The following is a 26678-nucleotide window of genomic DNA, read 5'->3' as shown; positions in this document are numbered from 1 at the left end:
TCTGCCTCAAAAAATAAAAAGAATGTATTTACTGTGCTTTGAACTTTTTGAAAACAATTTAATTAATAATCCTTAAAAATGTTTGTGGCACACCTAAGATCCTCTCATGGCAGGCCAGTGTGCCACACAGCACACCGCTGACTATCACTGCACTAAATTTCAAAGTCTACGGTTTCAGTTGATACAAGACTCCCCCTGCCACACAGGCCTGGGAGCACCTGTGGCACAGGCTGACTGAGCACGGCCACTTCCTCATGGACACAGAAACCACACTGACCATCTTTACAGTGACAGGAAGCTCTGCCACAGCTATTTACCAGCATTTTCTCCTCCACTGCCGCTGTTTACAGTGTTTCCTGTTGATGACACTGCATTGATCACGTTCATACGGTGTCCCCATCACCCTGGCTCTGTCTTGAGACTAAAATGAGGAAGGGCAGGGTGTGGTTGGAGAATGCTACCCGCTCCTGCTCATACAGCCTTGGTCCTGTGGGTGGCAACTCGGGGGTCACAGCTCTGTTTGCCCAGATGCCATGGCTGAGCCCCTGGCTTTACTTACAACGTCCATGAACCACTAAATTATCAATTTCAGAGTGTTTTCTTTAACGCTCACTAGCATTTCCATTTAAAGTATGTTCAAAAATAGAAACTCTGATTTCAAATAACAACTGTAAAAAAAGACAGGTTTGTCTTACGTACTAGCTCATTTTCCCCCCAATACATAAAAGAAATGTATAGTAATTAAATTTTTCTTTAAATGTCTAAATCTCTCTTACAGTCAGGATCAGTATATGCTCTCAAGTGAGGCCAGTTGGTGTCAGGCCGCTAGCTAGCGTGTGCCCCATAGCAACCAAAGTAAATTTTCAAAAATCCAAGCCATTCCCTCGCTCTGTCTCCCACGAAGGTGATGTGGGTGCTGCCTTTTCACACGGTGCCCAGCTCACCATAAGCCAGGTGCAGTCCTCAGTAAGTCCTGTCCACTTAACACTAGCTAGGAGGGAGTCCCTTTATAATCACACTGATGTACCTATGAGCAAACGGAGGCAGCCTGGCGGCCAGGAGTAAAAGGCAGAACCAGGGTGGCAACCTGGGTGGTTTAGCACCAGGCCCTCACACTAGCCACACCCTCCACCCGGAGGGCCCTCCTGGGCACCTGGCTTCCCACCTCTCCAGCAACTCAACACCCCCCCTTCCCAGACCACCTCTCCCAACTGATCCCTCATTACTGGTCACTCATCATGGCCTCCCCCATGCAAGGGCAGTATGTCCGGGACAAGAGCAGATTGTGTGCCCAGGCGCTCCAGAGCGCCATCCCTTGCTCCCCACCAACTCCTGCTCTCCCAGAGCCCCACCTGTCCCAAGCTGCACCCCAGGACACAGGTGCAGGCTCCCACAATAAATTCAAGCTTTATTGCCATACACAGACTCTCCTGGCCCCTCCTGACCAGCCCTGTGCATGTGAGCAGCTCAGAGAAGCAAGCAGGGTCAGGCCAGCCAGGGCTGTGCCGTGCTGGGGAGGCGGCTTTGAGGGAAGGAGGGAGGTACTAACAGACCCTGAGTGGTGCCCAGCCCCAGGGTCTTGGGGGCTGGCTTGTGCATTTGAAGAGGGGGCTCATCTCAAAGAGACCGTCCCCGAGGTCCCCAGGCTCATAGAGAGGCCCCAGTGAGGCCTCTCCACCCACCACGAAGCCGAGTGTGAAGAAGCAGGAAGAACAGCACACACACAGACATGCACACACACTTGTCGCCAAGGGAGCCCCCAGGGGCAGCCAGCACCGGCTCAGCAGTCCAGGCCAATGGACACCAGCAGATCCTCGAGTGCCCGCAGCCGCTGCTGTGCCTCCTCAATGGCGCTATAGGTCTGCACCGTGCTGGCCACGTGGAAGCGGATGTCGTCCACCAGTGGGATGGAGTCTGTCTCCTGTCGGGCCGCCACAGCTGCTGCCTCCTCCCTTATGGCCTCTGCAAAGTCCTCCTGCTCCACCAGCTGTGGGACAGGGCAGCTCAGCACAGGAGTCCCCACCCTCATACCCTTCCCAGCCCACAGTGGCACCACAGGCTCACCTTGTCGATGACCTTGGCCATGTACTCAGTGCACTGGTCCTCAAGCCGTGCCAGGCGGAACAGCTTGGCCACACGCCACACGCCCACCACACTGTCCTCATCCAACAGCTGGGCCAGGCTGCGGCCACACAGCCTCTTCAGGCCTGGCAGCAGGTACATGTCAGCCACACTCAGCACATCATAGGCCACCTCAGGGGGCAGCTGTGGTTAAAGAGGGAGCAAAGGTGCACCCTGTGGTCATCAAGGGCTCCCAGGGCCCAATGGCCAGGGCTGGGACCTGTTTCAAGTGGAGACAGAAGCTCCCTGTTCCCTGGGGCAGCTCAGATCCATGGGACCTCAAGGGGACAGCTGAAACAGGGTTCCTACGCCTCAGGCAGGCTGAGGCACAGGGCAGGAGGCCTGGAAGGGTTGGGTAGAAGAATAACTATTTGACTCCCTCTGCTCCCAGAGGTGGTGGGGATTTAGAGCACATCTAAGGTAACATCCTGTGCTGGGAGAGGCCGAAGTGTTCAGCTTTGGAGCAGACTTGGAGACAAAGATGAGGGAAGCTTTGCTACCACATTCCAGGCTAGGTGCTCTGTGCTTCCTGAAGGCCATGCTCCATGCCACCTTCTCCACCTGTGACAACCCATTCATTTGCACAAGACTTTAGAAAGTAACAATGAGGGTTATCCCTGTTTCCTAGAGGCAGTTAAGTAACTTGCCCCAGATAACACAGCTTGTTAGGAGTGGCCCACTCCTTGTTCTGAGACATTACAAAGGTGCCCTTGCAGTGATCAAGCTCCTTTAGGAGGGATGGGCAAAGATGGACCCTGGAGGACAGGGGCCAGAGAGCTGGGTAGAACTACAGGAGACATGAAGTAAAAGATGCAGGAGGGATGGAGGGCTGAGGACCTGGCTGGGACTGGCAGAGACTGCCTGGACTGGTGAAGGCAGCTACAGGGGGTGGTGGGTAAAGGCTGATATCATATCTGTCTCCTAGCATGCTCCCTCCTTTCCCCTCCCCCACAGGAGCAGGAGCAGGGCCAGGGAACGAGTTTCCCAGCAAGCATGGCCATGAACTTCTCTCCAGAACATGAGAAGTGGTGTGTGCAACTTCCAGTAACTTATGAAAAAGGAAACTGCTTGCCCTGCCTTCCTCTTCCTCCTAGAGCAGCGGTTCCCAACCTGTGGGTCGTGACCTTTGTAACAGTGAAAATACATCTCGGCATTAGGAAGGTTGAGAACCACTGTCCTAGAGCATGAGTTTGCCTGTGACCCAGTCTGCACTGTGGACTAAATCCAGCCTGCCCCTGTGACAGGGTCTCACTGGCATACAGCCATGCCCACCCACCTCCCTACTGTGACAGGGTCTCACTGGCATACAGCCATGCCCACCCACCTCCCGACTGTGACAGGGTCTCACTGGCATACAGCCATGCCCACCCACCTCCCGACTGTCTGTGCCTGCTTTTGCACTGAGACTTGAGTAACTTTGACAGAGCCCACAGGGGTCCCAAAGCCTGAGAAGTGTACCTTTAGAGCAGCAGTTCTCAACCTGTGGGTCGCGACCCCTTTGTAACAATGAAAATACATGGTGGCATTAGGAAGGTTGAGAACCACTGCTTTAGAGGAAAGGTCTGTAAACCCTGCCTTAGGGCATGGCAGGGAAACCAGATGGAAGGGACCACCCAGGTCCCAGCAAGGCACCTGCCCTGGGACACCCACTTCAGACATGAAGGAGAAACAAACTCTCCTCTTCTTGTGTTTTTTTTTTTTTTCGAGATAGTCTCATTATGTTGCCCTCAGTAGAGTGCTGTGCCATCACAGCTCACAGCAACCTCAAACTCTTGGGCTCAAGCAATTCTCCAGCCTCAACCTCCCAAGTAGCTGAGACTACAGGTGCCCGCCACAACACCAGGCCATTTATTGTTGGAGTTGTCATTGTTGCTTAGTTAGCCCTGGCCGGTTCAAACCCGGTGTATGTGGCTGGCGCTATAACCACTGAGCTACGGCACCAAGCCCAAACTGTCCTCTTCTTTAAGCCACCCTATCTTGGCTATTACAACACACACACACACACACACACACACCGTCACTCACACACGTGTGAGTGATGAGGGTGTGTGAGTGTGAGGGTATATAAGTAATGAGGCCCTTGTACTCCCCCAGTGCACACACCCTCATACACACACCCTCATACAGGCCCTCACTCACACCCCACTCACTCCCTCACCACACTCATATACCCCACAGACACATCCCCTCAGACTCCCTCACACACACTCAATATACACACACCCTGGACAGTCACAGACCCTCATCACACACACACCCTCACACTCACAGACCCCCATCAGTCATACACCCTCACATTCACAGACCCTCACACTCACACACCCCCACACTCACACACCCTCACACTCACACACCCTCACACTCAGACCCTCACACTCACACACCCCCATCAGTCATATACCCTCATCACACACACACACTCATCATGCTTATACCCTCACGCTCACACACCCTCACACTCACACTTACCCTGGCAGAGCAAACCCTCAGCACTCTCCTGCTGCCCACCTGGCCTGGGTGGGGAGGATGTTCAGGAAGCCTTGGGGGGACTGGGCCACAGGGAGTCAGCACGGGCAGAGGGGAGTGGAGAATCATGAACCCCATGGAACCCAGAGGATTCAAGGTTTCTTACCACCCACCCTCCTACTGGAGAAGCTGGGGACCCCACGTGGCTGACATAAGCCCCAAGTGTCACATACTCGTGAGCTAAGTCTTATCACTCACTCCTGCTCTGGAACCTAGCGAAGGGCTCCCCTCCTCTGTCTGAAAGAAAACTCCAGAGGGGCACTGTAACCTTCTTCTTCAGCCTTGCTAACATCTCCCCGCACAGGGCCAGCTGGGACTTTCCACAGGGCCCCAGGGCCTCAGGCACCCTCCATCAGCCCCAGGGCTATGCAGGCTGTGTGCCTCTCCCCACAGCCCTGCCCGAGCCCCACCTCAGTGTGGTCACTGTACACATAGTACAGCACGTGGGTGAAGATGTCGGGTGAGACGCCGTGCAGGGTGACTGTGGCGGGGCCCCCCGAGGCTGCTGGGTCCTCGCTCTCTCTGAAGTGGTCGTCCAGCAGGGCCCGGAAGTAGTCGCTGCGGCCACAGAAGAAGGCCTGGGGGAGGCTGGGCTCAGAAAGTGCAAGGGCCAAGGTCTGTCTCCTGGGGAGCCAGAGTGGGGCTCAGGACAGTGGGTTGGGACTGAAGGGGACAGAATGGGCCAGGCACCTTGTGGCAGAGGAAGCTGCAGTTGGCCACTCGGAAGCAGACATCAGGGCAGCTGTTGAAGCCATCAGGGCAAGGGAAGGGCAGCTCCCCAAGGTCACCCTGGGGGACAGGAGAGATGGTCCCCTCAGAGTTGTGCCAAAGGTGAACAATGAGGTTCAGGTAAGTAAAGTAAGTGGCCCAAGGTCACACAGGAATCAAAAACAAGCATCCAGGGCTTGCCTGTCACAGCCCCTATCCCAGAACACCCTCCTGACCCCCAGGCCCACCCCACCCCACCCCAAACTTACTCGGAGCTCAGGGGGCAGGGCACAGTCGGCCAGTAGCACCATGTCCTCCCGGAGGCGGGGATCTGCTGGGGGAGGCTCAATGGTCAGTACCTTCACACACGTGCCTGGCTTAGAGGCCACTGCAGGCAAGAAAGCAGTTTTAGGGAGATAGGCCAGCCCTGCCAGGCCCTGCCCAAGGCCCCAGACCCCAAACCCTGGACACACCAAACTCGGACACCTTCTCACACTTGGCCTCCAAGTCACTGAGCAGGTCCCAGAGCTGGCACTGCTTGGCCAGGCGCTCACAGTCGCTGACATGCTCCACGCCAATGTCCAGCCGGCCTAGGGGCAGAGTGGCAGGATCAGGGCCTGAGAAGGGACCTTAGCTGTCATCAGGTACAGTTTCTTAGGTGGCGACCCTTCCTACCCAGCCACCTGGCTACAGGGCTGGGACTCCTGGGCCTACTTGCTACATTGGTTTTCCCACCAAGAGCCACTGCCTGAGTTCTACAGACCCTGGGGACAAACAGGAGGGAGCTCAGTTTGTGGGCAGACTACCTCCTACCATGCAGGCACCCCAGTCCATTGCCCTGCAACCCAACCCAGGAGGCAGTGGAAGATCCTGACTGCAGGGGCCAATGAAGGGTCTAAAGGTGAAGGGTCAGCCCAGCCACACGTGGGTCTGCTGCTATCCAGAAAGGCAGCCTGCTCCCCACCCTCCCACCCTGCGCCCAGTGGGTCACCTGTATATAAGTACTGCAGCAGGGCCCCGAAGGCCACGGGGTTGATCTGTGGGCAGAGTCAGCCAGAGGCAAAGTCAGAGACAACCGTCCAGCATGAACCCCCTCTTGTCCCTGGGCAGTTGGCCCCTCTTTCAGCCTAAGGTGACGCACCAGTGGGTGCCTAAGGACCACGACACTCTTGCCCTTCCATTTGGTGTCCAGCATGTTGGCAAAGTAAGTGCTACGTGCACCCAGGATGCAGCGATGTGCCCGGAACGGCTTCCCGTGCACTACAAAGACCACATCACTGTGGATGCCCTGCTCCAGAAGCCTGGGGAGGGGAAGGAGGAGGGAGCATGTCAGAAAAGCCCCATTCCAGCACTCTGGAGGGCCCTCAGCCCTAGGCATGCCACACCCAGAGCAGACCCACTGTACCCACCCACCAGGCTCACCGCTGCAAGAAATCGTCATAGTAATCCCGCCTTCTGCAGGAGGCTGTGACCTGCTTGTAATCTCGCAGTGCCCGGCGGATGGCATCACTCAGCGCCCCATACAGGCAGCGCTCACCATCAAAGGTGTTGGCCTCGCAGCGGGCTCCTGGGGGTGGCAGGGCTCACCAGTCAGCAGGGCCACACCTGGAGAAATCCCCACCTCTACACATGTGGGGCCCAGAAGCCTTGGAGACCCCGCTCAAATGACCCTGGGTTCATTCTGACCCTAGCATCCTCTCTGCCAAGACTGAGGCACACAGGTACACCCATGTGTACTCTGGGCCATATCTGAGCGCAGACTCTGTGGCTAACCCAGAGCTGGAAACAAAACAGACAGGTCCCTCCCCAATAAACTTACACTCTAGTGGGGAAAGACAATCAGCAGGTTAACAAGTGATGACAGAGGCTATCAAAAAAAATAAATCAGATGAAGAGTGATGGTGTGAGGGCTACCACAAAGGGAGACCACGTGGGGTCACTCTGTGATGGCAATGATGTACAGAGACCTGAATGAAGCAAGGGAGTGGTGGCTCCATAATGTGGGAAAGGGCTGTCCAGCCAGGAAAAGCTGCAAGGGCAAAGGCTCTGAGGCAGCAGGAGAGCAGGAGCAAACTCAGTGCAGGGCCAGTAAGGCCAGTGTGGCTGCAGAGTGGGCAGGCCAGAGAGCCAGAGATCCAAGAGAGGTGGGATGGAGGGGGAGGGGAGTCTGTGGGACCTCCCAGGCACGGCCAGGAAGTCTAGTTTTACCCTAAATGCTGTGGGAATACATGGGAGGATTTTAAGCCGATCAGATTCCCTGTGAAAAGCTCAAACTGCTGTGATGTGGACAGAGTGAAGTGAGCAAGAAAGGAACTTGGAGACCAGGGAGGAGGTGCTGTGTCAAGAGGGAGATGCTGGGCCAGGTGAGGGCAGTGGAGATGGGGAACATAAGAGAACAGGCTTTAAAGTAGAACACCTTGCTGATTTGATAGGACAGGCATGGGGAGAAGAACAGCAATCAGGAGTGTGTGCAAATGTACACGAAGGACTTTGAACACGCACACACGTGCACATTCACACTCGCTGGGTCTGGCCCGCTCTCACCATTGGCTAGAAGGTAGAGTACCAGCTCCTCGTGCCCACACAGGCAGGCATAGTACCTGGGGGGAGGAGGAAGCACAGGGGGTAGTCAGGAAGTAGTCCTCAGCACCAAAGGCACCCACTGCTCCACCACCCCACCTGCTGCCACCTGCACTCACAAGGGGGTGCTGTCCCACTTGTCCCGCACGTTCACCTCCACGTCCCGCTGCTCCAGCAGGTACCTGGGCAGGAAGGTCACAGCCTGGGTCAGGACTGGTTCATGGTCTGGGAGAGGAGACCCGCGGAAGGGAGCCAGAGGGACAACATCCCTTTTGGCTGGGGAAGCCTCCCCCAGATGAGAGAGGCGATGAGCAGAGCAAAGCAGGAAAGGCATTTGAGTCAGAGTGCAGATAAGGGCAAGGTGGGGTCGCACAGGCAGACAGTGAGTGTCAACAACGATGTGGAGGAGATGGCAGTCTACAAGGACAGAGGTCAAGCCCAGAGCTGAGGAGCCCGACACAGTGGCCTCCTGGCATTTGCATTTGGGAGAGAAGGCGGTAATGGGGCCTCCACTGTGAAGAGAGCCCTCTGACTGCATGTGACAGTAGGCTGCTCCCACTGAACATAGGGAGACCAGAGGGAGGCTGCTGGCACCCTGGTGGTGTGGGGAGAATGGGGCAGATCCTAGAAGGTAGAAGTCATGGGATAAGGTAGCTGATGGGAGGCAGGAGATCAGAGAGGGGTGTCACGGACACCAGTGGCGCCATCAACGAGGTGGGGACAGCCCAAAGGAAATGTCCTGAGAGCGCTGAGCTGCATTCCATTAATTTTTAGGCAGCACCTGATGTTGGGGAGGGACCCAGAGAAGGTTAGAAGGAAGCCTGAGATCAGCCCATGACAGGTGGCAAGTGGTCAGTCAGGACCAGGGAATGGGGAAGAAAGGACCAAATGGAAAGGAGACTAAGGAGGGAAGACGACAGGACGAGAAAAAGAGATCCAGAGACGGTGATTTCAGCTCCAGATTCGCTCTAGCTTCATCAGGAGTTTCTAAATCCCTGGAGACAGATTCTGGGCTCAAGGTGAGCCAGGTCCGGAAAGCATCAGAGAATGGAGCCTCTGGAGTCCCAGCCTGCCCCGGGTCTGACATTCGGGCCCTACTTAACCGAAGGGTGGCCCACCTCTCCTGTCCTCCACCCCTTCAGGCCTCCGCGCAGCAGGACCCTTTGCAGGGGTAAACCACCGTCACCATCACCCCGCGCGCTCCCGTTCCGAGCGCTGCCGCGATCCCCGGACGACTTAGGTGCCTGTTGTCTGGTGGTCTGCCCGGGGGTCCAGGTCCCGCCCAGGGCTACCACGGGGCCCAGGCGCCCGCCCCTCGCCGCAGCCGTCCATTTGCACGCCCCAGGGCCGGAAGGCGCTCCGACGGCTCCCCACCCTCCCCGGACTGCGGGGTCCTCACCGCACTCGGCCCACATCCCCCTTCCTGCAGCTGGCGAACAGATCGCTGGTGTCCATGGTGCGAAGGCTACGAGCCCAGCCGAACCACATCGGGCGGCGACGCGGCACGCCGGGCCGGATGTAAACACACGCAGGCCGGCCCCGCCCCGCCCCGCCCCGCCGCGGCTCCGCAGCGGCGCCTGGCGGCCGGAGGACCCACCTCCCGCCCCGCCCCGCCCCCGCCGCGGGCCATCTTCTCCCGGGCCGCACCCCCACATCCCGGAAATAAAGAGTCGGGCAGAGGACGGGCTGGGCCCGGCGTGGTCCCCGGACGTGTTTAATGGAGTCCCGGGGCGCTGGATGCGCCGGCGCGCCACCTGTAGGGCCGGGGGCGGGCTCTGGGAGCCGCTTCTCAGGGCCTCGGGGTGGGACTGGGGGGAGTTGTGCCAAGAGCGCTTTGTGAAGTCGGGGGAAGCGGGGAGAAGCCCGGCGCCGAGGGCCAGGCTGCGGGGTCGCGGGGCGTGTGCGGGCCGTCGGCTTCGGGGTCCGTCCTGCTCGTTACCGGTGCGGCCGGCTCGGCCTAAGCCTCGTCTGCGCTCACAGGTGCGTGTCCTCCTCGAACACATCCGAGTCCTCCGGGTCCCGCTTGCCCCCCATGAGCGCTCCCCAGCTCCCCGGGCCGTTGACGGCCCCGCCGCCGTTTAGGCTGGTCTGCTTCTCCTGCATCTCCGACTGGCTGTCGCTGGCCACGTCCAGCGTGGGGTTGTCGTGGCAGCCGTTCTCGACGAAGCGCAGCTCCTCACCGTGCGACTGCGCGTGGGAGAGGCCGCTGGGCAAGCGCCCCGGCCCGCCCCTACCCCAGAGCGAGCCCACCCAGGGAATCCCCAGGGCACCCTGGGCAAGATGGCAACTCTCATCTTTTCTGTTCCTACAACTCAACCTTTTCTCAAAATACATTAATAATTCTTCACTCGAGAAAGCCCCATGCCTACCTGACCATTTAAGCCCTCCCAACAGCCCGCTGCCATAGAGGCTCCCTCCACTGTGGATGGGTGGAATATCACCAGGTCCTGCTCACTCGCTCTTGGGGAAGCCTGAAGTGCCTGTCCTGGGGAGGGGACCCTGTGGGTGGCATACGCATGCCCCCACCTCTAGCACCTGTCCTGGGCTGGCACCTTGCAGAACCAGCAACAGTGCCTGCTCTGACAAGCGGCTTCACCCACAGGTCCCCAGCTGGTCCTCGGCACAGCCCTGTGTGCCCAGGAGAGCTACTGCCCCCTACCTGCAGATGAGGACACTGAGTCTCAGATCACCGATTGGGCACTGCACCCCAACCCAACCATCCCCGTGCTCACCACATGCTTGAGCTTGGGCAGCCGGCGCTGCCAGCAGTTGTAGAGCAGGCCGAGCGCGATGATGATGATGCAGATGGCGCCAATGACCACCAGCACCACAAAGAGCGTCCCGTAGTCGCTGCGCACCTGACTGGCCCGTGCCTGGCAGCTGCTTGTCATGGAGTAGTTCTGGATGCCAATCTGGGGTGGAGGGCAGTTCTTCAGCCTACGTTCTGGAGTGCTGAGGGTTCCCCACAGGGTGGCAGGTCTTAAGAAGGTGCAGGCACACTCCTGGCTCCTGAAGTCCCTTGGGCCTGTACCAGTGCCCAGTGGGGGCTCACTCTCTACCCTTCCCCACTTGTTAACTTAAGGACAGCTAGGGGCAAGCCTCCTCGCATCCCCACCCAACCTAACCTCAAGTCTGAACTCATCTGGCAGTGGCCTGACCCAAAGCTGCTAGACACAGTCCAACTAGACAGAGCCCCATCCCTGTCCCCGCCTCTTGGAGACAAAGGCAGCTGTGAATCCCTTCCCACACAATCCAACACACATCCACAGCTACCTCCTCGGCACTAGAGATGGGGTATTCTGGTATCCTTCTGGCCATTGTGGGCCAGTGTCACGACCCCCAGGACAGTGCAGGGATACTCCCAGCCTCCCAGCTTCCTTTCCCACTGCAGTGTTCACTGATGGTGTTGAGCTGCCCAGTACTGTTCCCACACGGCAGGCTGTCTGGGCTGGGCCTGCCGCCTTCTGCCACGAGGCCACTGTGTTACTGGGCCAAGCAGATGCTCTCCCACAGATCAGCATCTCAGGAAGACACAACCCAGGAGGGAGAAGTACTTCATCAGATGAGGTGGCAGGGCCGCTCCTGACGCAGATGCCTAGGCCATATTAGACAACTTTTTCTTTCTTAACAGACAGGGTCTCACTCCGTTGCTTAGGCTGAAGTACAATGGTGCAATCATAGCTATTTGAAACCTCAAACTCCTGGGTTCAAACAATCCTCCTGCCTCAGCCTCCCCAGTAGTTGAGACTACAGGTGTGTGCCACTGCATTCAGCCAATTTTTTTTTTTTTTGGTAGAGATGTGGTCTCACTACGTTTGCTCAGGCTGGTCTCAAACTCTTGGCCCCCAAAGAATTCCCCCTTTTAAGGTTGGTTCTTTAGCTCTTCATGGTTTCTGTGACCTACCTATGTATTTCCAGAACTTTTCTTTTAATTATTCAACTTATCAAGGGTCACGGTTTCTTGCTAGATTCACCCACTATTATACTTCCAAAGAGCTGGTTATGCCTTTTGGCCAAGTCAACCTGAATTAAGTGCCCAATAAGGCCACAACGCCCAAGGGCAGGAAGAAATGGGAAGGTCTATATAAAAAGGTCAAGACTAGCCCAAGCTTCCATCAGCTCCCCCCCGCCCCTGGTGTTCATAAGCCTATTATTTCAGAACTGGAAAGGCCCTCAGTGGCCATTCAGGTGGTACAACAGCTGATGAAAGGCCCAGGCTCCTGAATCAGACAGGCTTGTCCAAAAGCCTGGCTCTAGTGCCCATTAGCTATGCAGTCTCAGGCAGGTCACCCCAGTGTCAGCTCTCATCTTGAGGGACAATGTCAACAGGATGCCACCTATGGAGTAGTGGGAGGGACTGAGAGAACCCAGCGCTGTCTGACATCTAGTGAGCCTTGATATGCCCACCAAAGCCACCCTTCCCCCATCTAAGGACAAGGAGGCAGCCCACAACAGCACCCACTCATCTTTGCTGTCAAATCGTGTAGAGCCCTCAAGAATGAAGAGGGCTGATGACAGGTTACTGGGTGCACAGTGTGTGAATGTGGCTTTGGTGGAGATGGTGGCTGCCCTCATGAAGTGAAGTAAGGAATGCAAGGTTTTCCTGCCTAGGCAAGGTGGTATGAGGGGCAAGAGAACCAGGGGACCCTGCCCCTCCCTGCCTAGGCTTGGGCAACAGCTCAGGAAAAGAGTGGCCAGCTGTCTCCTCTATCCAGGTCTCCCTAGGACAGGACAGGCAGCCACCAGGCCACACTGGGTTGGGGCACTTCCCAAGATACCAGGGCTTTCTCAGGACCCCTGAGTCCCTACCACAGTGGGCTGCATTTGGGGGTGCTTGCCTGGCAGCTCCTCAAACCTGTCCACACCTCCTGGTGCTCTTGAGATTGCAGGAACCTATGCCACGTTCTTGCCTCCCACCAGGCTCTGTATGGCGTCTCTCATGCTGTCCACTAGAAAACTCCCACTTAATGTTCATCCCCACCTGAGACCCTCCTCTCCTCAGTGCTGCCCTCTTCTTGCAGCCCCCACACCCACACCCCTCTCACCCCTGTCCACTGCTCACACTGCATAGTTAGTAGTGTCTATGGGCTCCGTCTGTCCCATGGAACCTAGCAGCCTGCCCAGAACATGCTTCTGTCTTTTGCTCTTTTTTTTTTTATTTTGAGACAGAGCCTCAAGCTGTTGCCCTTGGTAGAGTGCTGTGGCATCATATCGCACAGCAACCTCCAACTCTTGGGCTCACGTGATCCTCTTGCCTCAGGTTTTCTATTTTTAGTAGAGACAGGGTCTTGCTTTTGCTCAAGCTGGTCTGGAACCAGTGAGCACAAGTAATCTGCCTACTTCAGGCTCCACTAGGATTACAGGCCCCGCCTATCTCCCAAAGCATGTGGGCAGCCTCTTGGCTTTCAGAACAGGGTTGGGAGGGAGCACAGCAGCTAACAGGCCCAGGTCCCTGCGCTCTTACCTCCACCAGGCTCCTGCGGATGTCACCCAGCATGGAAAGGACGTCTTGAGTGGGTACCACCCCTGATGGGGAGAAACAACAGGATGAGCAGAGCCATGGCTGCGGAGGCGCCCCCTCCACAGGTTCCCGGCTCCTCCTTGCACCACAGCCCAAGCCTTACTTCCCAGCTCCAACTGCACATAGACCCTCGGAACACGGACAATCCCCTCTCGTAGGCCTGCTTTCCTCTGAGTCGATTTCTTAGAACATGGTGTGACAGTGTGACAGTGCATAGCCCCAGGCACTGCCTTCTGAACATGTCCCCTTCTCACCCCCACACTGGGAGCAGGGCCCATCCATTTATCTCCCACCTGTGTAGGAACACACCTGCCCCCGGGCTCCTCTTCTCCAGGAGGAGAAGGCCTTGAACCCTGAGCTGGAGAGGCCACCACCCCCTAGCGTTCCAAGTCTCACAGCCCTTGTGCATGTACATTCCTCCCTTGACCCCAGGATCTGTCTGCCTCCTGCTGCCCTCCGGGACCCTCCCATCTACCTGCCTCGCTCACCCTGCTCGCCCACAAGTGTCATGAGAAGGTGCTGGTCCTTCTCGCTGGGCTTGCTCAGAGAGATGTGCCAGGCCCCGTGGTGGCCACTGCCATGACGGGGCAGCACCTCTTCCACCAGGGCCAGGAGCTGTGGCCCCCGGTGCTGCCGGAACACCTCCTACAAGGGCAGAAGAAGCCCCCCATGCTCAGTGAAGGAGAGGGGTCCAGCTCCCTTCACCCTCGTGGCAAACCCCACAGAACAGAACCCTAAGCCAAAGTGGGGAAGCTGAGAAGTAATCAGATTAACACCGATGTATGTTCCCACAGTGCCCTGGGATAAGCAGCACTGGTCCCCTCTAGAAGAGGGAATGAATAGGGTACCGCAAATAGCAGCTGGCCGAAAGTCTGCTTAAGAAGCATCTGGAGCCCTTCTTCCCTCCCTATTGCTGCAAGGCTGACAAATGTCCCTTCTCCCTGACAGAAGACAGGAGGTTTATACTTTAAAGAGAATAAAACAAGGGGTTTCTGACCTAGAGGACATCAGGCAAAGCTATGTGTGCCCCGTGGGGGGTGCTTTGTTCTACAAAGGGGAGCAAGTGAGTGGTGATGTTTATGCACAAGTTTATAACACTGACAGGCCCAGCCTCCACCCAGCCTGGCTCCCAGAACCCTGAAAACCAGCTCTTTCTACTTCACCCCAGGAAGAAGACTTAATAATGCTGACAGGAGAAAATTCCCAATGATATGGCCCAGCCACACCACCCTTCTGAGAAGGCACAGGTGACAAACCACTTTCAAAGCTTCCAGTCAGCTCTTTTCTTTTTCCTTTCCTTCTTTCCTTCCTCCCTCCCTTTCTTTCCCTTTTCTGAGACTTTCTGTCACCCAGGCTAGAATGCTATGGTGTCACAACTCACAGCAAACTCAAACTACTGGGCTCAGGTGATCCTCCTGCCTCCGCCTCCTGAGTAGTTGGGACTATAGGCACTGCCACAACCCCCAGCTAATTTTTTCTATTTTTAGTAGAAACTGGGTAAGGCTGGTCTTGAACTCCTGAGCTCAGGCAATACCCCTGCCTCAACCTCCCAGATTACAGGTGCAAGCCACCAGGCCCAGCCGTCAGCTTTGTGATAGTCTTCATGAGACCGCTATGAACAAACTCCACCAGACATGTGAGGAGAGTGTGTGTATGAAGAGGCCGAGACCAAAGCAAACATGGGGAAAAGCGGCCTCTGCAGGGAAAAAATAACTTTATAAAAAAGATTTCAGAATCATTAGAGATGAGACAGTTGCACACATGAAAGAGCCCTTAGAAATTTTAAAATATGAAAGCACTCTTTTTCTTTGTTTCCCTGCCCCCACGCTGGTTCTTCCCCTGGGTTAGGCTGGCCTCCTCTGACTGAAGGACTAAGCTTCCCCCACCACCCCTAACCACAGCCCTCCCTCTGCCCCACTCTGCCCGCCGCCTCCAGCCTGCCCCTGTGTGCCAGGGCTCCTTGGCACTCACACAGTCTATGTTCTCGGTCATGTTCAGAATGATGTAGTTTTTCCCAGCCAGGTTGCTCCAGTCCTTGCAGATCACCTGGAGGATTAGACAGAAGAAGACCAACAGTCACAAAGGCCCAGGAGAAGCACAGGGCAGAAGCCCCCTGAGAAGCTGAAACGTGAAGGTGTCTTACAGCCAGGTGGCAGCTGACAATCTCTGTGAGGTGACACACCATGAACTACCCAAGGTCCACAAACCCAAATGTCTTCCGGGACCAAGCAAGGAACTTCTTACATGAGAGGCAGAACCAAGACATGGTGCCCAGGAAGCGGGGACCCTATGACAGAGGCTAGACTGCAGAGGGCTTGCCCTGTCTATAAGTTTCAATAGCAAACTTGTTAATGCTCTGGGGGCCAAATGCACAGGCTGGCAACCCGGGCCTCTTTCTTTTCCTTGTGGGTGTGAACACTGATTTGTGCATGTGTGGGGGTATGCGGGCATGTGTGTTATGGGGGGGTGCAGTGGAGATGGGACAGGAAGAACACAGGTGGTCCACCAGCCCTGGGCTGTTGGTATAAGCGGCAGAGAGCTGAGGGTGGCAGCAGCAGCACCTGAACAGGGGAAGGCCAGGCCAGGCCAGGCCACCAGGCTTATCCAAAGGCCTCTTCACTGAGAGTGGTGAAAACACCCATTGCCAGGCCACAGTACGCATCCCCACCAGTGTTCTAGGGGCTGCAGAAAGTGGCCTCCTCCTCAGCCTGGCTGATCCCACCCCCAACCCGCTGCTGCACCAGCCCTGGGTATGGTGGGCTCCCTGGGGAGAGTGCAGCTTGTAGCCCATGTGCACCTTCACTTTACCTGAGTAGAATCCCATGGTATTCTGGATTGAGCTTCAGCTGCCTGCCCTTCCTGGGGCTGCTGGCTGAGACCTTCTTGCCCCAAGATAGCAGAGGAAGGTGTCAGTTCCACATCTCGAGGTGCCAGGGGGAAAGAGGCTGAGGTTCTAGGGTCAGGAGGACCTTCATCTGGGACCTCAGCCCCACTTGGAGCTTCGGTTTGAGGGAATGAAGCCAAGGCTGGCCCCTCCCCCTGCTTGCCAGCCAGACCAGCTGCTCCTGCAGTGGCCATCTCAGTTGCTTCCTGGGGAGCCTCAAACTCTACCCCAAGCCTGGCAGCAGGCAGCGCTGTGGCTCCTGCCTCCTGGCTGGTGAAGTATTGATCCCTCAGGGGCACTGTGCTTGGGGTGACTGAGAGCGGTGATATGCTGGGCCCCACACTGCTCTCCACCTGCACACCCGATGAGGCCTGGTCCCTGGGGTTGCCGTGCTGGTGTCTGGTGGTCCCTGGAGTCCGGGTGCTGCTGGTGGGAGGAGAGTCATAGAGCTGAGTCTTCTCTTCTTCTTGGAGTCCATTCACTGGGAGCAGCTCTTCCTCCTCCTCCTCCTCCTCCTCCTCTTCCTTCCCTGCCTCTTCTGTCTCCCTCTCCTCCTCTTCTTCCTCCTCTTCAGGAGGCATATGCCAGGGAGGCTCAACCAGATTCATCTTGGGCATGGGAGAGGGCAGGTTTGGTAGCTCTTGCGTCTGGCTGGTGTCGTCTATGGAACCTGCCTTCTCAGTTAAGTCTGGGAAAACGTAGTCTAAGGACAGAGACAAAAGTTCATTTACTCGCTTCATCATCCACTGACTTACTCCGTATTTACTGAAGGGACCTGGTACACTCCCAAGGGGACATCAGACTACAGGTATGGGGGATGAGGCTGAGAGGGGAGGGCCCAGTTGCCGAGAAGCAAAGGGACCAGGCCATTCACTGTTTCCTTTACAATAATACTAATTTGCCACTAAAATTCAATGAACACAGAAATGTAGAAAGTAAAAGCTGGTATATTAAATCTCTCAAAAATAGCCAATAAACGTGTATGTTCTCCACTGTTTCTATAATACATTTGCATTTTCTCATCTGGGAGTCTTATCCAGAAGACCTTCATAATAATTAGGAAAAGTCCCCTTTTCTAATGGGCTCTTATGAGAGTCTTCTGGGTAAAATTCCCAAATGAGTCTGAGAACCCTCTTCTCACAGGAAAAGGTAAGGTTCAAAGATTATGACCAGAGTTCCTAAACTATGCTCTTTTCCCTAGTTTAGGACAGGACGAAATAAAAAAGGCGGGCTGGGCACCCATAGCTCAGCGGTTAGGACTCTGGCCACATGTTCTGGGGCTGGCGGGTTCAAACCCAGCCCAGGCCTGCTAAGTAAACAATAAACAAACAAAAAATAGTTGGGTGTGGTGGAGGGTGTCTGTAGTCCCAGCTGCTAGGGACAGGCAAGAAAATAGCTTAAACCCAAGAGTTTGAGGTTGCTGTGAGCTATGTCACCATGGGACTCTACCGAGGGTGAGATTGAGACTTTGACTCAACTAAAAAATAAATAAGATGCCAGGAAAGCCAGAGGGAAGCCAGGGGCTCAGCCCAGAGGTTTCTAGGGCCTTCCAGAACCTACAGGGGCACTGTTCTCAGGGGCAGAACAGATTGCTATCCTCTCTGCTCTTCTTAGCAAATACATTCGAAGCAGAGAAATCAGGAGCTCTCCTGGAGATCAGGCTGTCTTCTGGCATTTCAGTGAACCCTGAGTCTCTTCAGGAAATCCATGTATGCAAATCATAGAATAGGTTTTGGAAATTCATTCAAAATATCAGAATCTTTATCTAGGAAGCAACTTTTATCAGCTGCCAAAAAAAAAATACCACTGTCAGTGTGAGAACACTTTATAGAAATGGGAGTGGTGGAACAGTCGGCAGTGAACGCCATCTACTCGTTTTAGCTCTTCCCCTCCAAAAATTTCCATCGGATGGCCGGCAAAAAATATTCTTTTAACTGCCAAAATGAAGGTAAAAAGTTTTTAAATAAATTTCCGAGGTCGTGGGAAACAGATGAGATCACAGAAACAGATAACTTCTCAGCCAAAATAAACACAGGAAAACAGAGCAGAGGAGGAGACAGACTTTCTTACCAGCAGAGTTAAGAGCAGGTACAACTGTGGAATTAGCATAGACACAGAATATAGAAAGTTCAGAGAACAGAAAGTAATTTTAAAAATTCTAATTAGTGGGTGGCGCCTGTGGCTCAGTGAGTAGGGCGCCGGCCCCATATGCCGAGGGTGGTGGGTTCGAACCCGGCCCCGGCCAAACTGCAACCAAAAAATAGCCGGGCATTGTGGCGGGTGCCTGTAGTCTCAGCTACTCGGGAGGCTGAGGCAAGAGAATCGCGTAAGTCCAAGAGTTAGAGGTTGCTGTGAGCTGTGTGACGCCACGGCACTCTACCCGAGGGCGGTAAAGTGAGACTCTGTCTCTACAAAAAAAAAAAAATTCTAATTAGTAACCTCAAAAAGTTTTTAAAAATAGAGCCTCTGTGCCTCTGGAAGAGCTGAGTAGTGGGTAACACGGGCATGCAGTGAGCAGGCACACTGCACTGGGGCTGGTGCTGAGCGGAGGACGGAAGCATGAGAGCTGGAAAGGACTGTTCCCGGGACTCAGCATTTCACTCCTTGAGGCACCTGCGTTCTCGCCGGCAATTAAAGGATTCCTTCTTGTATATTTTTGGTAAGATAGCTGATCCTTGACAGGAATGCATGGATTATCCTCTAACCCTAGCAAGACAAGCTGGAGAGGTGATTTGTGAAGCTATAAAAAGTGAAAAGAATGTTATGCTGAAAAGTTCTCCAGCTGATTTGGTTATTGTTACAGACCAAAAGTTGAAAAAATGCTTATTTCCTCCATAAAGGAAAAGTATCCGTCTCACGGTTTCATTGGTAAGGAGTCTGTGGCAGCTGGGGAAAAGTGTGTCTTAACTGACAACCCCACGTGGACTACTGACCCTGTTGATGGAACAACTAGCTTAGTACATAGATTTCCTTTTGTAGCTGTTTTGATTGGCTTTGTTGTACATAAAAGGATAGAATTTGGAGATGTGTACAGTTGTGTGGAAGATAAGACGTACACTGCCAAGAATGGAAAAGGTGCCTTGTGTAATGATCAAAAACTACAGGTTTCAAAAGAAGAAGATATTACCAAATCGCTCTTGTGACTGAGTTGGGCTCTTCTAGAACACAGGAGACTGTCAAATTATTCTTTCTAATATGGAAAGGCTGTTCTGCACTCCTATTCATGGGATCCGGAGTGCTGGAACATGTGCCTGTGGCCACTGCAGGAGCAGACGCCTACTTTGAAATGGGGATTCCCCGCTGGAATGCAGCGGGAGCTGGCGTTGCTGTTCCTGAAGCTGGGGGAGTGCTGATGGATGTCACAGGTGGACCATCGGATTTGATGCCGTGATGAGTAACTGCTGCAAGTAGAGAACACCACAGAAAGGAAGGTAAAGAAACCCGGGTCGCGCCTTTACAACGTCCTGAATCAGTCACAGTGGCTTCTCCCCAGATGTGCTGACTTGCTGATGCACATCTGTTTCAGATGTATGATATGCTTGGTTTAAACTGTCTTTATCAAGATTAAAAAATTGGAACACAGTCCATATTTACTAAGACTATGTTTGTAAGAAGAGATGTAATATTTATTTCATTGTTTTAAAAATTTCTGGAACAATGCACAGGAAGTACAGTTCATGAGATAAGGATGGCACCAACTGAAAACATCGATTAGCAATTTTGCATTTCTAAGTACTTGTGGTCCTCTGGAACTTGGACTTACTATATTTGTGTATATTATATATATATGTGTGTGTGTGTATATATATATACACACACACACACAGATACTCATAGAGTTATCTTTTTGGAAAAAAATTTCTTTTTAGTTTTAACAGTCATGTTTATTTAAATTGTTAAGGGTCTAATGAGTACTTCCTAGACCTTGTTCATCAGTGTCCACGTAGCACCTAGTAAAGTGCCTATGGAACAGAAGGCAATCTACAGACATTGTCAGGATGAATAATTTGAAGGAAACATTTCTTAGTTATAAAAGACACATAAAGTAATAAGCTCCCAGTATTTTTTCTTTAGGTTTTGAAGTAAAAAGTATCTATTTCTCTTTCTAACAATACACATTACCTTACTACACGGCAAGACAGCACTGTTTGGCCAAACCTGGTGGCTTATGCCCATAGTCCCAGCCCTTTGGTAGGCTGAGGCTAGGAGTTCAACACCAGCTGGAGAAACCTGGTGAGACCCTATCTCTACAAAAAAAATTTAACCGGGTGTGGTGGCACATGCCTGTGGTCACTACTCTAGACCTGAATCAGGAGGGTCACTTGAGCCTAGGAGCTTGAGGTTGCAGTGAGCTATGATGACATGACACCACTGCACTCTGACCTGGACGACAGAGCAGGGCCCTGTCTCAAACACCACTGTTCATCATTTCTTTCTTTCTTTCTTTTTTTTTTTGCAGTTTTCGGCTAGAGCTGGGCTTGAACCCGCCACCTCCGGCATATGGGGCCAGCGCCCTGCCCCTCTGAGCCACAGGTGCCGCTCCATCATCTCGTCGTCGTCTTCTTTTTTTATTTATTTATTTATTTTTTATTAAATCATAGCTGTACATTAATGTGATCATGGGGCACCATACACTGGGTTTATAGACTGTTTGACACATTTTCATCACGCTGGTTAACACAGCCTTCCTGGAGTTTTCTTAGTTGTGTTAAGACATTTACATTCCACATTTACTAAGTTTCACATGTACCCTTGTAAGATGCTCCATCATTTCTTCAATGAACACATCCTCCAACTACTTTCTCAGTGTGTTTGGATTTGCTTTAAAGTCCCTGTTGTGTAACAGAAAAAAACTGTCCCCGAAAAGCACTCTCTTCAGGTGTCTGATACAATTAGATAGAGTATAACATTTTACTAAATTCAGTAGTCACGTTTTAAAGATGTTTACACACTAATTTATTCGTGCTGGCACATATACTGTGTTGTTGATATTGAACTACTTGGTTTTCCCCCAAATTCCTTATGTAACTTCACTGTTACTAGGTTCTAGTCAGCTTTTAAATGGTCTTTATTAGTCTTTGGCCTAATAGACTCAAAAAGAAAATTGCACTGGTTATAGGCATTTTTAAAGAATTAATTTATTGCTTAGCCTTGCTCCTTGTCATGTGAACAGACTACTAAATTTTATTATAAGTTTATGTGAGTCCCGTGTTTGAGAAAACGAAAAGTGCTTCTATACACTTTTCAAGCAAGGTAGGGAATTATTATATTGTTGCGTACATTAGTGGAATATTAAGTGTATATGATACTAGGATTTGAATACTATACTGTATTTGTATGGTTGCATCTGATACTTGTATTATTCTATAAAGGGTTGTTTTTATAATAAATTTATTTTAATTAAGATGATCATAAATAAAATTTTAAATTTAAAAAGTTTTAAAAATATTGCTTCCCTAAAATAAAAGGGGATTAAGAAAATTAAATAAGCTGCTCGGGAGGCTGAGGCAAGAGAATCGCGTAAGCCCAAGAGTTAGAGGTTGCTGTGAGCTGTGTCATGGCACGGCACTCTACCCGAGGGCGGTACAGTGAGACTCTGTCTCTACAAAAAAAAAAAAAGAAAAAGAAAATTAAATAATTGTTAAAGAAGAAAAAGTTCTTGGAAATATTCAATTATCGAAATTTAAAAATTAAATAGATTGAAAATTCAAATATTCAAAGGGTAGAAGAAAATGTCAAGGAAAAGCATCTAGAGCCAAAAAGAAGGGAGAAATAAGTTAAAAGATATATACAGCCAGTGTAGGAGGCCTAATATCTACCTAATATGATTTCCAGAAAGAAAGAACCGGTAAAATGGAGAATGGAGAGGAATGAAAAAAATTCCCAGACCTGCAACATGAATCTTCACTTTGAAAGATTATATATCATCTGGGTTACTGATAAAGGCTGATCCCTAACCTTGCTCATTTTCATGATATTTTAGAATTCTGAGGGGCTAGGGAAGATCCAAAAAGCTCTCACAGAAAGAAGAGGTTACCTATAAAGGAACAAAAAACACATTATCAAATTGTTATCAAGCTTCTAATTAATAATCCTAGACTGCAGGAAGAAATAAAAAAATGCATTCAAGATTCTAAGGAACATTTATTTTGAACTTGAAATTTCATACCCAACTAAACTATTAAAAGTGTGACTGGAAAATAAAAATACTTTCATACATGCAAGAACTTAAAAGTTTTACTATCCACAGATTCTGGGAGAATTATTTAAGGAAGCTCTCCAAGAAACCCCCCAAAGAGGGTCTGGGAAATCAAAACATGAGAGCAATGTCATGAAAACAGATCTCAGGATGAAGCTGTTCAGTAGGCCTAGAAAGCAAGTGGTGCCAATTAGAACAGAGAGCGAGCTCTGAGAAAAACCACAGGAAAAAGAAAAATGGATTCCCTATGATAAAAAGTATGATTCAGAGGCTGAATGATCTTAGTGATAACTGAAAGTCCACTGTAACATTTAAATGAATAATCAGAATGTTCTACCCACCTCACTTTTTTGAATAGCAGAGACTTAGTAGTAACTATGATCCTCCTGCATGTACTCTGTAAGGAAGCTTATCTACACCCCACACAAAGCAGCCAGTCCTGACAGCTGGGGCAGAGGCTTGCTGGGCAGCTGCCACCACACCGCTGCTGAGGAAACCCACACCAGCCTCTAATGCTGACCCATCCAGTACTATCTTTTTCTTTTTTTTTCCAGATGAGGCCTAGCTATGTTGCCCCAGCTGGTCTCTAACTCCTGGGCCCAAGGGATCCTTCTGCCTCAGCCTCCCACGTAGCGAGGACTACAGGCACACACCCCCACGCCCAGCTAAATTTAGTATTACCTTTATACTAAATATGAAAGAACCACCAAGATTCATGAGGCATTTGAAGAAAGGCAGCCTCACATGGAGATCAGACTGCAATGGAACTGAACTCTGAGAAGAGTTAATCTAGTAAACAAAAGAGAATTTAGAAAAATTTCTTATCTTCAGAAAGATCTGAGAGGAAATTACACCATAAAATAAGTGTATAAAAGAATAAAAAAAATTACCTCAATATAAGAACTTATAATAACTAGATATATTTAAAATTAAAATACAATACATAAAAACGTAATTAAAATGGGCTGGATGACCACAGAGTAAGAAATACAGAAAATCCCTTACAACCATGAGGTTTCATTTGATTTCACTGTTAGAAGACTGATCTGACAGCAATATACAAAAATTAGATGACGGAGCAAGTGGATAAAGTCAGAGAAGAGAGTTAGGGAGATTACTGCAAAGGTTTGGAGAGATCCATGCCGGTGATGACATTGGAAATGATGAGAAAAGAGCAGATTCAAGAGTTGACAGTGAGGGAGAACTGAGCAAATATGGGAGCTGCTTGGCTCCAGGAAGAGTCCGCACTCTGGCTGACCATGGGAGTCGTCATGCCCCTGGCAGGGATGGTGACACCTAGAGGAAAGAATCATTTGAAATAGCCAATTGATTCAGTAAAGCCCAGGGTGTGGCTGGAAGATGGTGTGCTGAGGTACACTCACCAGCAGACTCCCACGGGGATGCCAGAGTTCCCAGGAGGGCAAGCTGGCCAAAACAACCCCTCACTCAGTTTGATGCCGACTTTCCAAAAGCCTTGAGAGGGCACCTGGCTCTCTAGCAGAACTCCTTCAACTGTTTGCATCATCCTCTGAGATCAGCCAGAGGATGTCTGGGGGTCAGAAGCAATGGTTAAGTCTCTGAACTTCTCTGGACTTCAGTTTTTCCTACATCCATCGAAGATGCTGGTATATATGATTTCTATTGTTCTTTCTAGCACTGATATTTTAAGCTTTGGAGATACTTTTAACTTATGTGTCTTATTTACCAATGTCATTAAAAACAACTCTACTGTCCTAAATAGGATTCAGTAGATTACAAACTCTTGATGCCAAGCAAGATGACTTTCTTCATCTCTATGTTCCACAGTGCCTGGCCAGAGCAGAAAGGAGTACGTGTATGTTTGCTGAAGTCCTAACCCCCCACCTTCCGCCTCCTATAGCCAGGGCCTCCCCTCCAATCACACAGACTTCTTTTTACTGTTGTCATTAGCTCCTCTTCTGTCTCCCTAATTGCATTCCCTTCCAAAGTGTCAGCCTTTGACTCATAATTTCTATACTTCCTTATCTGTCCATTCACTTACTCCAAGACTGTCTCTACTATCTCCATGCTAACAGCTCCCCAACTGACATCTCCTCCCAGGCTTTTCCCCCAGCCTCTCATTGCCAAGGACTTAACAATCAATAAACAAGGCTTGCTCATTGGAACTTGGAGTCAGCAGTGATCACGGCTCAAGGTCCAGAACTGTTCCTTTTCTTCTGTGTGGCCTCAGTTCCATTGCTTATCAACTATATGATCTTGGACAAATTTCCTAACCTCTAAGGAAGCATCTCCCTTCCCTTATTTGCCAAATAAGGGCTGTAGCCACCACACAGGGCTGTATGAGAGTTCGGTGAGGTGCACCTGTGGTGGGCCACAAGTTTAACACTTGATTAATTTTAGTTACTCCAGCCAGGTGTGGTGGCTCATGACTATTATTTTAGCACTCGGGAGCCCCAGGCAGGAGGATCACTTGAAGCCAGGAGTTCGAGATTAGCTTCAGCAATATAGGGAGACCACCCCCATCACTACAAAATTTTAAAAATTAGCCAGGCATGGTAGAGTGCACTTATAGTCCCAGCTATTTGGGAAGCTGAGACAAAAGGATCCCTTGAGCCCAGGAATTCAAGGTCATAGTGAGCTAATTGTGCCACTGTACTCCAGCCTGGGTGACAAAGCAAGACCCTGTCTCAAAACAAAATTATTCTCCCCTCTCCTCCTTCCATCATCATTATTATTAAAGTAATTATTATTATTTTATTATAAAATCAAAATAGGAAAAACAGCACTATCCTGGAAACATGCCTCAATGAATGAAGGGCAGGGTAAGTGCTTGCGTGATAAGCCAAAGAGAATCCAGGCCAAGAGGAGACTGGCCATCTATTAATAAGTTTAGATAGAATCTGAACATTAGAAATGTCTCCTACAAGAGAAACAAGCATTTACTGGGAGGCCCCAGGCCGGCATGAACTAGAAACCAGAGGGCAATGGAAGTCTTCATGAGCAGATTAGGACAGACACCCACAGACTGAAGACGGGCTCCCAGTTCAGGGGCCAGTGTGAATTCAGAATAATGAGCACGGGAACCAGACTTTACTCAAGAGCAGAACCATGGCAGGATTCACGGTGGTGGTCCTGCCAAAATGCAAAGTCTGACTCTGGCCATGGGGAAACATGACTGGCCTAAGTTGAGGGGCGTGTACAAAACAACTGGCCAACACACTTCAAAAAGGTGAAGGTCAATGGGTTTCTGTAGTGTAGGGGTTATCATGTTCACCTGACAAAAAGGTCAAGGTCATGAACCGCAAAGAAAGATCAGAGAGTTTTCCAGAATGAGAGAGACATGACAACTGAGTGCAGTACATGATTCTGGCCTGAATAATGGACTAGAAAATGCGGCTCTTTATTTGTTATAAAAGACACTACTGAGGAAACTGGCAAGGTTTGAATAAAGTATATATAATTACAGAAGCATATCATATCAGTGTTCATTTCCTAATTTTTATTATCCTACTGTGTATTTTTTTTTAAGAGAATCTGTTGCTAAGAAAAATGCACAATGATATTTGAGGCAAAGGAGAAACTTGTGTGCAACTTATTGCAAAATGGTTTAGAAAAAATTACATGTCCTTATTTCTATATGTATATATGCACACACATACCATCATAAGCAAACCGAACAAAATGTTAAAAATGGGGAATCTGGGCGGCGCCTGTGGCTCAAGGAGTAGGGCACCGGTCCCATAGGCTGGAGGTGGCGGGTTCAAACGCAGCCCCAGCCAAAAACCACAAAAAAATAAAAATAAAAATGGGGAATCTGAGTAAAGGATATATGGGAATTATTGGTGCAACTTTTCTGTAAATACAATTTTTTTTTTTTAAATAAGGAGTAAAAGAGAGAGAGCCTGTGTGCAAGAGAGAATCACTTTCACTACAGACTAGTGAACATGCTTGAGGCACCAGAAGAGAAGAGAAACAGGCCACGGACAGGGCAGGCCGCGCTGGGCCAGGAGCGCAGCACCCTGCGGGAGGGCCAAGGCTGCCATGAATGGGTGAACAATCTTGGCATACAGGCAGAAAGGCGCTTTTCCCACTCAGGTGTCCTAGGAGTGAAGATGAGGCTCCCAGGAGCTTGCAGCATTGAGCGGGAAGAAGATGACTCA

The 26678-nt window shown here is 51.3% G+C and overlaps 2 protein-coding genes, 1 long non-coding RNA gene and 1 pseudogene across 4 annotated transcripts in view; 2 read left to right on the top strand and 2 right to left on the bottom strand.

Annotated features, from left to right (window-relative positions):
- Positions 1–1388: 1388 nt before the first annotated feature.
- On the bottom strand, positions 1389–9473 carry ABTB1 (ankyrin repeat and BTB domain containing 1). Of its 2 annotated transcripts, XM_053599648.1 has the most exons (12): positions 9335–9473; positions 8055–8117; positions 7900–7955; positions 6778–6922; positions 6497–6656; positions 6347–6392; positions 5829–5945; positions 5625–5743; positions 5338–5436; positions 5058–5225; positions 2065–2265; positions 1389–1987 (listed from the first exon to the last, which is right to left on the bottom strand). In XM_053599648.1, the coding sequence occupies exons 1-12, from the start codon at positions 9421–9423 to the stop codon at positions 1781–1783; spliced, it is 1470 nt and encodes a 489-aa protein (XP_053455623.1). In that variant the 5' UTR covers positions 9424–9473; the 3' UTR covers positions 1389–1780. The 2 variants fall into 2 exon arrangements, with proteins under 2 accessions (XP_053455623.1, XP_053455624.1); XM_053599649.1 differs by lacking the exon at positions 5058–5225.
- Positions 9474–9620: 147 nt separating this feature from the next.
- PODXL2 (podocalyxin like 2) overlaps positions 9621–26678 on the bottom strand; it is a 36501-nt gene continuing 19443 nt past the window's right edge. The window contains exons 3-8 of the mRNA XM_053599647.1: positions 16265–17043; positions 15428–15502; positions 13945–14101; positions 13400–13461; positions 10668–10847; positions 9621–10122 (exon numbers count right to left, since the gene is read on the bottom strand). Of these exons, the coding sequence (XP_053455622.1) occupies positions 9910–10122; positions 10668–10847; positions 13400–13461; positions 13945–14101; positions 15428–15502; positions 16265–17043 (1466 nt within the window). The 3' untranslated portion in view covers positions 9621–9909. The remainder of the gene's footprint in view (positions 10123–10667; positions 10848–13399; positions 13462–13944; positions 14102–15427; positions 15503–16264; positions 17044–26678) is intronic.
- LOC128591875 (uncharacterized) lies at positions 9780–16258 on the top strand. Its single transcript, XR_008381686.1, has 3 exons — positions 9780–9915; positions 14625–14703; positions 15479–16258. It is a non-coding gene; the product is annotated as an uncharacterized LOC128591875 (long non-coding RNA).
- On the top strand, positions 18820–20022 carry LOC128591871 (inositol monophosphatase 1-like; annotated as a pseudogene).

The sequence above is a fragment of the Nycticebus coucang genome, chromosome 8, assembly GCF_027406575.1.
Source record: "Nycticebus coucang isolate mNycCou1 chromosome 8, mNycCou1.pri, whole genome shotgun sequence".
In the NCBI taxonomy this organism is placed as follows: Eukaryota; Metazoa; Chordata; class Mammalia; order Primates; family Lorisidae; genus Nycticebus; species Nycticebus coucang.
Note: the sequence above shows the minus strand (reverse complement) of the source record. Positions and strands in the feature narration are given on the sequence as shown.